The sequence below is a fragment of the Tasmannia lanceolata genome, unplaced genomic scaffold, assembly GCF_043159265.1.
Source record: "Tasmannia lanceolata isolate RefF3 unplaced genomic scaffold, GAP_Taslan_0.1 ptg000015l, whole genome shotgun sequence".
NCBI classification, from domain to species: Eukaryota; Viridiplantae; Streptophyta; class Magnoliopsida; order Canellales; family Winteraceae; genus Tasmannia; species Tasmannia lanceolata.
This window is the reverse complement of record NW_027518692.1, coordinates 32499463-32512882: the sequence shown is the minus strand read 5'-3', so window position 1 is coordinate 32512882 and position 13420 is coordinate 32499463. Positions and strand designations below refer to the sequence as shown.

General features: G+C 38.6%; 1 protein-coding gene across 2 annotated transcripts in view; it reads left to right on the top strand.

Moving 5' to 3' along the window:
• The first annotated feature begins 1369 nt into the window (after nucleotides 1-1369).
• LOC143846606 (Heavy metal transport/detoxification superfamily protein) overlaps nucleotides 1370-13420 on the top strand; it is a 30603-nt gene continuing 18552 nt past the window's right edge. Inside the window, exon 1 of one of the 2 annotated variants that reach the window (XR_013234794.1) lies at nucleotides 1370-1426. Coding sequence is in view for 1 of the 2 variants with exons in the window: in XM_077355086.1 (XP_077211201.1) it covers nucleotides 1415-1426 (12 nt within the window). In the remaining variant the exon portion in view is untranslated. The remainder of the gene's footprint in view (nucleotides 1427-13420) is intronic. The other variant, XM_077355086.1, reaches the window with a different exon arrangement.

The following is a 13420-nucleotide window of genomic DNA, read 5'->3' as shown; positions in this document are numbered from 1 at the left end:
ATATGATATTCGGCAAAAAATTAGGAATGCAAAACGGAAATCTTTGGTGGTCGGAAGGAGAACGCATCTCAATTTCTCAATTCCTCAATTCCCTCAAGATGATCTGCAATCAAGATCAAATGTAAATAGTAGGTTGTAGTGATAGAGAGAGTGAGATAAATGTAGAGGGAATGGGGTTGTGATATAGAATTTTTGTACACGTCATGCATAGCACGGGTGGGGCCCTCATGATTAGATGGGGTAGGGCCTACCATTTTGCACCTGATTTTTTTTTATGTAGTGAGCCCGATAATCACCCAAACCCGCACATAGGATTGGGTCCATCATTTTACACCCATGCTATTCATGGACCAAGAATGCTAGTTTGATCGCTAATTTGCAACTAACTATATGATTTTCATTCCCAAAATGCACTCCCACTAAAAATTACAGTTTTTACCCTTTTTTATTCATTAAAAAGAAGGGGTGCAGCTCGAGACAATATTTGGGAATTTGGGTTGAGCTTTTGCCTTGCCGACCCCAACTAGTTTGGAACAAAGGCTTAGTTGAGTTGAGTTGAGTTGGGCTGAGCTTTTATGTTAAATTCGGGTCTGATTCAGGTTGATTCCAATTTATTTTTGAGCAAAGCTCAACCCGACCTGACCCAAGTTGCACCTCTATTAAAAAGATGGTGCTTCGGGTTGCAAATGAATCAAATGCTACTGTTATTAGACTACGGGGCTGTTTGGATATGCGGATTTTAGAATCCAGGTTTTTAGTTTGAAAACAGTATAAAAGAGGGTTCATGATCATGTTGTCGTATGTTGTCTTGGCAATGTTTCTTGGATTTTAAGTGAGAAATTCAGGTTTTAAAAATCTCTCCTGCATCCTGAGATTTCTAAAACCGAGAGATTTTTAAAACCTGAAAATATGGGAGGATTTGCTGCTTTCTTGCTGACGGAAAGAAGGGCGAGTAGTTAAAAACGAGTCAAAAACGACGGCTGATCTGCTTCTTCTCTTGTCTCTTAGCTACAGTTTTGAAGAAATCCAGGATTCTAAAATCAGCGTATCTAAACGGTGCCTAATTGTTTGGGGGACTTGAGCACTTCTACCAATCCATTCCCAAAATGCCCCCACTCTATGACTGCAAATGCACAATCCCTAGCTTTGTTTAAGAAATGCCCTCAAATTTAAATGCACCGGATTTGTAAATGCAAACCCTGATGACATCATTTGGAAATTATGATATCAATTTATGATACGTAAGAAAATACCATCTGATTAGGACACGTGTCACTGTATACGTGCACACTTTCCACGTTTGTTTTCAATCCTTGTATTTAATGGGGCTTCACTATTGTATTTTGATCGCGCTCTCCCTCTCTCTCCCTCTCTCTCTCTCTCTCTAGGGAGTTCAGATCTTGATCTCTCAAGAATGGCAGAGAAGGTCTACTCGTCATTCTCAATTTGTCTATAGAATCTCCCCAATTTTACAATCAAAGGTGGGTTTTGATCAAAACCCACCTTTGATTTTGGAATTTTTCAATAGCCTGGGTTCAATCCTTTTGTGTGTGTGTGCGCGCGCGCTCGTGTGATATTTGAACTCAAATCACCTTTTTTCCTTAATTTTTTTTGTTTTGGCACAAATTGGGTTTGTTTTTTCTTTTGTCTTCCCCACATTAAAAACCTTAATTTCTCCTTGTCTTCCCCTAAAGTCCACAAATTTCTTCATAATTACAGTGGGTTTTGCTTCTCTTGCACTTTTGTTTGTTCCCTTCAAGAACCCACCTCTCTCTAAACTTGTTTTTATATTAATTTTGTCACAGGTTTCCACCTTGATATTGGATGTTGATCTTGATTGCCATCGATGCTGTAAGAAGATAAAAAAAACTCTCTCCAAGTTCTGTGGTGAGTACTCTCTCCTCTCTATATATAGGGAAATGATATCAGCACAACCATGTTTTGATAATTGCACAAACCTACCTTGTATTTTCCTTTTTAACTGGCTTGTGAGAGCCTTTGAGGGACTGTAATAGCCTTTGACAGCTCTTTAAATAATAAAAGACAAGATGGGTTAGTGCAAATATCAAAAATGGTTGTGCTGATATCATTTCTCCATATATATATATATATATATATATATATATATATATATATATATATATATATATATATCTCTGCAGTACTCATTGCAACCAAAGAATAAGAAGATTTTAGATAAATTGATTCAAATTTACAAAACTGAGTTCTTTATGAATTTTACCATTTGAGAACGAGAGATATCAGAAGCCAGACTTTTGACAAGAAGCAAAAGAAGGTAATAATCTCAGGCCCTTTTGATCCGGAAGAGCTTGCCAAAAAACTCCGCTGCAAGGCCGGAGAATGCATTCAAAAAATCGAAATCAAAGAAGAGAAGCCCAACCCACCAAAAAAAACAGTGGTGAAACCCAACCCAACAAAACCTGAGGACCCACCGGTGGTGACCCACCCAGAACCGTTTCGTCCATGCTACCCACTGTACCTACCTTACTATCCAGCGTACCCACCATGCCAACCTTATGTTCCGGTTCCAGTTCCAGTGGTACCTTATTATGATGGTTATCCGAGGGATGGATTTTGTTGTAAGGGGTGTGCCGAAGGTAATCCAAGGGATATGATCTGCAGGAATGTTGGTTGGGCCCGCGTGAGTAGTTGCAATTTCTTCAGTGAAGAAGATCCCGCAGCATGCACTATCATGTAATGAGTGTATACACCATTGCTTGGTGTGTGTACCTTGAGGTGGAGACTACACCTTATTGAATCTCTACAAGTGCTGAATTTATTCAGTATTTTTCTTCTCTGTCTTTATGGGTTTTGATTTATAGATTCTGTACTGGAGTTTAATGAATGATATAATAAAAGCGTCAAGCGTATAAATTATCCATTGAGGTGGAGAATGCGTCGTTCTGGATATCTACAATGTAATTCTAGAGCAACATCCCCACTTTTGTCAATTAGTTGTATATACAGCATTGTCAATGGTTAAGAACTTAAGATCATCCTATGAAGATGATTTGCAGGGTACAAACTATTCACACTGTGGCCGGTGCATAAGATGAACAGTTTCTGAAAAATACTGGACTTCATATGAAATCTCAGTAAGTTATGGAAGAACAAGATGGAAATGTTGAAGACCAAAGCATTGCCTCTGACGACTCTCTGCCAAGGAAGAATCTGATGCGGAATTGGAAAGAACAAAGTAGACAACATAAAGACAAAACATTTTGCAAAGCTGAGGCAAAAGTGGTCCCCGGGATTTGAACCAGCCCAAAAAGCTTCACCAAGCATGAAACTAGGGATACAGTCCCCTTTCAAAGGTCTCATTCCTTCTAAGACCTGAGTCCATGATGACTTCCTCAGCATCTGCCCCATCCTTTTACTAGTATTAAAAATGCAAGGGAGAAATTGAAATGGGAGTCATTATCAATATCTAGGGGTACTTTGCTAAGGACAAAAGATGGGTCTAGAGATAAAGATAAGGGTATGATTTGTCTAAAGATGAAATAAAAGGGTCGTATTGAGAGTGAAATGAGGGGTTCTAAGTTTCCACCTTTATCCACATCTTAATGACAGATGACCTCATTATAAGAGAAACCCCATTATTAAATGCAACTTCTTCTCAAATGCAGTCATCTCTCAATATGATCAATGCTTTGTCCATGTTTAAGCAATCATTATGACCACCAACAAACGCCAAAACACAGTCGAGCTCCACCTTAAAAGTATTGCTGAGTGAATTCTGTATTTCTTCTTCTTTATCTTTATGGGTTTCAATTATAGAAACTATACTTGAGTTTTTAGAATGAGAATATACAGCGTTGTATAGTGTATAAATAATCCCATGAGGTGAAGAATGCATCTTTTTGAATATCTATATAATGTAATGTAATTCTAAATTTCTAATGCAATTTCCTCACTTTTGTGAATGAGTTCTATACACCATTATTTAGTGTATGTCACTTCTTTTTCCTCCCTCGGTATTTTGACTTGGGATTGGAATGAATTTTTCACACAGGTAAAGTACCTGTGATTGGACGAAAGAATATACACCAGATAAATATATACTGTTTACATCATCCTAATTTATTTAGGGAAATGATATCAACACAACCATACTTTAATAATTGCACAAACAGAGTTTCTCTTCTTTTTTGAAAAATACTGGACTCTACGGGCTTACACCACGTGAAAACTCCCTTTCTAATTGCCTTGTAAGAAATTTTTGGAACAGTAATATAATAACCTTTGACAACACTTTAAATAATAAATGGCATGGTGGGTTTGTGCAATTATAAAAGGGATTTGTTGTCCATCGCAAAAGGCATTTCACTAAACGTCTCTTGCATGAGAGAGCAGCCACCTCGAGAATAATGACAAAATGTGTTGGAAACCCTATGTGGCTGCTCTCTCATTCCGCGAAATGCCTTTTGCGATGTTCCACTATACTGAGAATGGCTGGAGAAGCAACGTTGAAACTCTGACATACAAAGTACTTGGCATATACGCAGACTATCAATATCCTACGCCGATATTAGAGAAGACTCGGATAAGCTGATCGGAAAGGATGCCCTTGTCAGTTATGAAGGTTGTGGGATCGTGGTAGGGCATGCCGATCAACTGCTGGAACATGATATGGTACCCATCTTTGATCGTTGGTTTGATCATAGGTCCGTCAAGAGGGATTTCCAATAAAGTACACCATTCTTCAAAAGTGGGACAAATTTCTTCGGTGCCGAAATAGAAGACATCATAACGGGAGTCCCAGAATTGCTCGGAGAAGATTTTGGTCTACCTGGATGAAGATAAGAAAAGGGAAGAACTTCTCACTAGGATTAGCCAACCATCCGAGGAACTCAGAATTCTCAGTAGAATGGTAACGTTGGTAGTCCCCTCGAAACCATAAGCCGCCCTATACAGGAGATAAGGAGTCAGAGGTAATAAAACACTAGGAAACCTAGAGAAAAATCATTTTGTTTGTTGTTTTCGTTTTCTTTTAAACATAAAAAATACTTTTAGGAAGAGATGGGGTGGTGCCCCAGGACAAGCATCAGGTATGAGGGAATGGGCCTGAATCCTTAGTTCAGAAATATGGTGAGAAATGATCCAAAGGAAGGGACCCGAAATTGAAATTTTAGTAAAGAAGAGATGGTGAAAGGATGCCCTAGCTACAGTGTAGGCCACCGGAATGAAGGGACTGTTTATAGGGCTTACAACCTTCCCTAGGGTTTATGATTGTTTATCACAGAGATTAAATTTGATGATATGGGTCGCAATCATGTACCCTGTGATTCAGATTAGGGTGGTGAAATCCCTAGTGAGAATTGGCAGTCCGGAGACACCTTTATAGACTCAATGGACATACCCTACATGGGCCAAAGGCTTAGGTGTGTCCCTATTACTTGGAATCCTTACATCACTCAACACGAGTTATGGCAAACCTAGTCTAGGTTCAACATACCCTAGATAGGCATGGTATATTGCTATGTGAATATGTTGGGGTATGCAATAGGAAAGGCCAAAGTTCTCTCTTAGCGCTAGTCCGTGGTCCGATATACCCACCGAGAATCCCATCCTTAAGGTACTTGGACACGAATCGAAACTTGTTTTACTCACTAAAAAGTGCTAGGCTAAGAGGTGGAACAGTTCACAAACACGGTGTCATATCCGACGGCAAGCATGTCATCACTCGTGCAAGCTACAAGATAGTCCTGTGTGCTAATAACTCCGGAGGTAAAATAGGTATGCAATAATGAGTGTGTGCAAGTGACGGTGATATGTGAGCAATGGGCTGCCTAGGTTGCCTCCCGGGGCATTTTCGCACATTCGGCTGCAATTTTGAGCATTGGCTCAAGCAAACAAGCAAACATGGAAAGAAAGGTTCTAGTGCTTTGGTTTCTACATTGCAATTAGGTGTTTTAGGTTTTGGCAAGAAAGCCAAAAAAATACATCTTTTCCTTTTCTTTTTCCTTTCTCTGTTTGCTAATCGCAACTTGCGAATGGTTCGCAACTTACGATTACCTCCAAACACAACCTGAGGTCAAGGCTAATCATAACAAAAGTTTTAAATCCAAAATTTTTTGAGTTTCCTCAAATATGGCCATTTCAAGTCATTTCAGAGCTTTATCCTTGGGGTTTCCCCAACAAAGTCACCAGTCTGTGGATCTTGCGATCCGGGAGGTCGTTCCTCTCGTACCATGCCCTCACAAGGGGATCGTTTGGTGTCTCGGGGTATGTTTCTCTCTCTTTTGTCTTTATTGGGGCGTTCGCTCTAGCCCCCGTTAGTTGATTTTTGAACACGTCTGCGTTTCTGCTGGACTTGGAATAAAATTTGAAATTCACCAAAAATAAAATGGCTAGAGTCGCCAGCTAGGTTAACTCTGTAAACATGGTCTCAACAGAAACCTGGGTAAGGGATATGGTTACATGGGGGAAGGTGTTAGGCACCCCTCATGCTAGGGTAAACCCATTCAAACTATGGAGGCAAAAAATGGACTAATTTGTGAAGGTTTATACACGTCCATTTTACCTCCACAAATCTTAGGGTAGGGATGATCCTATGGATCTGATTTTTTGTGGACACCCTATCTATGTGAGGACCATTCAAATGAATGGTTTGGATCACCCAAACAATGTGGGCCCCCACTGTATTTTAAGCTAGTGTGTAGGAAATGTTCTCTCTCTCTCTCTCTCTCTCTCTCTCTCTCTCTCTCTCTCTCTCTCTCTCTCTCTCTCTCTCTCTCTCTCTCTCTCTCTCTTTATATATATATATATATGAGAAAAGTGTCTCTAGTCTGCCGACTAGAGATTATTCTCTAGTCTACCGACCCAAAACACATGGGTCCCACATTTTTTGTGGTGATCTAAAGCATTCATTTGATAGGCCCCATCATAGATAGGGTGTCCACAAAAAATTAGCTTCATAAGATCATCTTAACCCTTCGATTTGTGGAGCTAAAAAATGGACAGATTTGTGGCAGTTTATAGCCGTTCATTTTAAGGTCCACAAATTATAGGGTTGGGATGATCCTATGGAGCTGATTTTTTGTGGACACCGCCTCTATGTCAAGGCCCATCAAATGATTGCTTTGCATCACCCAATTAAGGTGGGACCTATGTGTTTTTGGTCGGCGGACTAGAGAATGATCTCTAATCATATTTGAATTCATATTATATATAAAAAACAACTCATGGGAGTTTTGCATGATATGACAATGGTATGTAAAGACACATCACTGTTACGTGCGTTAAAGATTGATGGTGACTGTGGACAACTTAGCACTATTTCATGTGATTTGGAACATCCTACATGACACAATGATCTAGACCGTTCATATTATAGGCCCCACGACCGGGATGTGGCTTAAAATTTGCATTCATCAGGCAACTCAACTCATCGGATCACGAACATAAATATATGTCGTCATATAAGTTCTTCCTAAACATCTTTTTCTCTTTCTAATGCCATTATTTATTATTTGAACATGTGCCCCAGCATGCCTATTGAACTTATATATAGGAGAGGGAGGATGATAGGCCATGTCCTAAAAATTGGCCCCTGAGGATGATCTTAACCCTTTGATTAGTAGTAATTTTTTTTAAAATTAACAGGTGACGGAAATGCTAGAAGAGATGGTTGGAATATCATTTCAATTTGGTAAAAATTATGGATGTGGAAAATGATAAAATACCCCTAAGTAAAGGGTTAGTATTTAAAAAACAAAAAAACAAATTATCTTCCATGTAGGTGTCTGTCAACTTGGCATCGAAATATCAAGTTCGGTGAGACTTCAGGGTCGGACCTGCAGAGTGCATTTATCGACGTGTCCTTTTTTTTTATCTCTACGCATTTAACCGTTCTACCAAAAATTCCATCTACCCTTATCGTACTTCAGTATGGTAGTTTCCACCGCTTGTCCAAGCTTGAGCCATGGGACTTGACAACACCATCATCAGCCAAAGTCGAAATATCAAGTTAGGTGAGACTTCAGGGTCGGACAGGGGTACCTACGTGCTTTAAGCCCAATTGTTGAGTTGGGTGTCTTGAATTAAAACCCGTTTAGGGTCCAAAATATTGTGTGCGATCCGGATTAGGCCCGTTTATTCGCCCCGGCCGCTTGACCCGGCCCGTTTTATGTGTTTTTCGTCCCGATAAGACTAACCTATGGCCCGCTTTATATAAAGGCGCTTTTAGGGCTTATTTCGTGTGTAAGTCTTGTAAAGAGGGTTGAGAGCTCAAAAGAAAGGGGAAAGGGTGTGCTAAGGTTTCTAGTGGGTTTGGTGTGAGAGAGAGACTGATCTTCCCTTGTAATCCCTGAATCTTATAGTGGATTTTCTCGTCGCCTCTGCAGTGGAGTAGGCTTTTGCCGAACCACATAAATTTTTGTGTCTTTGTGTGATTGCTTGTGTTTATTCTTTCGTTTTACTTTGCCATTGAAATCACATATTGTTATTTGGGTTTTTCCCAACACCAATCAATCTGGATAATGCTTGCATCCTATGTCTTATCATAGTTTTTGGCATAAAATTAGCCAATGCTTATTCTTCCACTATACACGACCCAAATGTCTATCCCATCATTTTTAACAAAAAAATATTACATTCTCTTCCTCCTCTCTAAAGGCCAACCACAATTTTCGCCCATCACATTTTGGTGTGTCCCATCACTTGTACCGAGACAAATTTGTGGTGTAACTTCCTAAATAAAGTTTTGAGAAGTTGCATCTATTACTTATCTTTCATAGAATACATCTATCAACCACCGTCGACAACATTATTAATAGAATTCATATATCAACCACCATCGACAACATTATTAATAATAAGCACTATACATATGAGAACGACTATAAAGAAACTCACTTTAATTGATAGATGGTAAAAGACAATTTGTGGGTCCTACAAGGGGTGTAAAGGAGCTTTTATGCGAGATCAAGACCGTCAGTCTTCTAGAGAACCTCATGACTCGACCCATATGGTTTTGGTCACATCTCAAACAGATATCCCATGGGTCCAGTAAAGGGCTGTGAAAATCAACGGTTTTGGCACTTTTGGCAGAATCCTAAATGAGGCATGATGGAAGCTTGACGGATCAAGGGCCTAGATCATCCCATAAAGGTGATTTCAACACCTTCTGGCCGGCCCTTGAATCGACGGATCCAATCACATATACGAGGAAAAAGTGGGGCCCAATAAGTGTCTTTTTGAAAGGAGCATAAAAGCAAATTACTTTTTAGGATTTTCCGGCCAACAACAGTTGATATCATTAGTTTAAGATAAGCTAGGCAGCTAATTTCTATTAGCATTAGCTCTTCCTAATGTTGAATACAATCCAACGGTCAGATCTTCATAGAGCTAGCATATTCTAACAGATAATATACCATGTTCAAATAATCCTAAGTCCTTGATCCATCAAGCCTCTTTCAGGGTCCTGTCAACAGAAGCTTAGTTGTTGATTTTTGTACTTCTTTATATTAACATCTGTTCATCATGGTAGCTTTGTTAGCCCTGTCATTCTCTATACATGCATAAGAAAAATTTTAATATTTTTACCCTGGAATTTCTTTTCCACAGAATATTACTTTTTATCAATTTTTCCTATAATTTCCTCCCTAGATCCAAACTCCCCTTTGTTTTCACGAATCAAAATTGAAAACTTAAGGCATATTTGGCAACCAGGTAAAAAAAAACCTATATATATTCTAAACAAGAATTTATTTTTCTTAGATTTCTAGCCACATCTTGTGCTTTCCTCAATCATTTTCCCCTCAAATCGATCTATCTCACTAGCCTGTATGCTTTATTTCATGGTTTCTGAACATACCCTTAGGGGGGCTCTTTGGATGTAGGGAAATTTTTATTTTTATTTTTTTCATGTAAAAAGTGATTGTTAGTGAATGTTTTCCCAAAATCGAGAATTTTTCTTATTTTCAAGGAAAAATTAGAAATTAGAATGCTTTTTTTTTTATTTGCGATAATATATCAAAAGTTGTAATATATTTTGGGTGATGATTTTTTCGCCCTCTGTAGGATAATGCGCCCCCTGTTAACGCGATTCACGTTAATTGGGTCCCACTCTTGTTTGATGTGGACCGTCTAGTAGCAATATATTACTAAAATAGCCAACCATCCAATTCTAACATCTAATAATCCGTGTTATTTTAATACGAATTATAAAAAAAAACTACACATAAGCAAACAGTTCACATTCAGTGACAAAAACTACACATTATTTGAAGCTACATATGATTGGCTTGATTTTTGGGTCATAGGAGATCCAAAACTAGGCTTGTCAATGAACAGTTAGGATCAATCAAAAGTGAACCCACTATACTGTGGTCGTTGTGACACATTATATCGACAGTCCTTTTTGTAGTGGCCCATTTTGCCACACTGGAAACAAGTGCCTTTGCGCTTCTTGTTCTTATCAGAACCCTTGCCATTTTGATGCTTCCTCTTCCGATTACCTTTCCAAGGTTTAGTATGGGGGTTTGAATCTGTTACATTGGCAACTTCCACCATCATATGGACTTTAGAGGATTGATTTGCCATATCATCTTTATTGTCTTGCAGCCTTGATTCTTCCTCAACTTGGAGGGTTTGAATCAAATATTCGAGTGTCATTTCCTCTTTAGTCTTTCCAAGATGGTGGTAATTTGTCAATGATAGATGGAATAATGACAGTGTCATCAAGGTTCACCCATTGTTGGTGAACTTGACTAATGATATGTTGGATCTCATGGACTTGATCCACTACCAACTTATCATCAGTCATCTTGAAATTTAAAAAATAACTTACAACAAACTTTTTGGCGCCGGCATTTTCCGATAGATACTTCGTCTCCAAAGCCGTCCAAAGTTGTCCCGCCGAACCCATGCTTTGGTAGATATCAAACAATTCATCCGTCATAGCATTGAGGATGTGTCCTTTGCACAGATAATCGTCTTGTTCCCACTTACTCCTTCTACGGGCTTAGGCAAGCGTCTCGTTTTCAACTTCTGCCGGTTTGGGTGAAGTCGGTACATATACCACTTTGAGAGTGGTGAGAATGAAATGTACTTTTTTCTGCCATCTTTTGAAGTTCCCCTTGTTGAATCATTCCAACTTTACAAAAGCTTGTGTCATCTGCTTCATCGATTGCGCCATGAAGATCTCCAACAGTGGAATATCGTGTTAAGATTGTTGGAGAATTTTTGTGTAGTGGTTGAGAAGAAGATAAGAAGATGCTTCAAGGCGCGTAAACCTCTCCTTAAGACAATATTCGCCCCCACTAGTAGTGTGGAAAAGGGACCACGAACTCGCCTCCAAGATACAATGAAGCCTGGTTCCAAACCGATTGCTTGACGACGTTTTGCACTGAACGGAATCAAGCCTGAATCACCTTTGAATTTTTCAAGTATTTGAGACCCAAGTGTTCTGTTTCTGCAGAAAACAGAATACTTGAAGAGAACTTCTAAAACAGTAAAAACAGAAACTTTGTAGGGGTTTAGAGAGAGAGAATTGTGCTGGAAATAGTAATTTTGGGTATACCAAAGTGGAAACCCGAAATCTGTGTAGAATGAGTATTTTCTACTGTTTTTATAGAGCTTCTAGTGGCTTTTCCCGTTGGAAAACACTCTTTCTGGACATCCTTTTAGCAGGCTTGAATTCTGACCATTAGATCGTGTCTAATCGCGACTCTACAGATCAAATCAATCCTGGAGTGACCGTTGGCTTGTGTAAAAACCTTTCCAACTCCGAACCGCTAGATTGCCCATCCATGGTGCAGATCGCACCCTTTGAGCCTTTGAATATATGAGACACCATCCAACGGTCATCTTCCACTAGCCGTTACACTACGATCTGCAAAGTGTGCCTTAAAAAGCGCTACTATGCGCCCTATAGCCCATTGCCCACCCCGCGGGTGTGCAGGTGTGCGAACGGTGTGTTGCACCGTCCCGCGGTTCAACCCAAGGCTAAGGCCCGTTGTGCACCATAATAAAGAAGAGAAAAGAGTGAAGCTTTATAAGCCCAATTTTTCTTTTCTTATGAGTCGGTACGGGACTATTTTTTTCACACTACTTTTGCACTCTTATCTTTCTCTTGCAAAAAGCAAATCTTTCCAAAGAAAAGTTTTTCCTTTCCCAAAATACACTTAGAAAATATTTTCCAAACACTTTTTTTTGACCAAAAAATAACATTTTGAAAATCAAAATCTAATAGAAACTATTTTCTGTTCTGAAGGAGTTATGTACTTAATGTTTTTGTTGACATGCTGTTGGGTGTGAATTTAGCAATGTGATTAAGGGGATAGATTTTGTATTCAATTTATATATTGACAGAGAGTTTCCATAGTTATATTATTTTGTAAGATGATTCATTCAAAAGGATGTAAATTTTTTCATTCAATTTTTTTATAGAGAATTTTTGAGACTTCGTATTATTATAAGATGATTCATTCAATAAATGTGCTATATTCCTGCTCACTTCCACTGTTTACTCTAAAAACCTGAAAATATTCCATAGTTTCTTTAGGGAAATGATATCAGCTCAACCATGTTATAATAAGGAAAATGATATCTGCGCTGAGGTGTTTCGATAAACAAGCGCTCCACTTGGTTGTCGTGTAGTATTTAAAGGGATTTCAGAGGATATTACGATTCTCAAAAAGTTCTTTAAACTCTTTAAATATTACACGACAAACAAGTGGAGCGCATGTTTATCGAAACACCTTGGCGCAGATATCATTTCCCTATAATAATTGAACAGACCCAGCTTGTCTCTTCTTGTGAGAGCTTTTTGTGAATTGTAATAACCTTTTCACTGCTCTTTAAATGCTAAAAGACAAGATACATTAGTGAAAATATCAGAACATGGTTATGCTGATATCATTTGCCCTTTTTTATAACTAGTAAAAAGGCCCGTGCACCGCACGTGCAGCGTCTTAATGAACTATTTGGCAGAAAATGAATTTAATAATAATAATCTTTAAGCAAGAAAGGCAAGTTTATGAAGGTCGCACATTTTTTTGAAAAGTATAATACAGAAAAAGCCTAAGATGACCATACTCCAAGCATGAGGCGTCACATAAGTGCAATTACAACTTCAAAATAACATGTATCAAAAGCATCTGTAAATTTGTATTCTAATGGAAAGTATTGTTGAAACTACATATATATAATCTGTATTCTAATGGAAACTATTGTTGAAACTACATATGTTCATGGAAATCATGAAGTCACATAAATTTTAACTCATACGCGCTTTGACCTATGTATCATGCAGAATCTCTTGCTGAACACTGATTTGAACAATTCCTCACTTTGGATGGAAAATTGGTCTCAAAATCTTGTAGAGTGCAAGTACAATTTTGGAAGATCGTCAAAATCTTTAGAATGAAAAGTTTACAAAAGGTACATGTTCTAC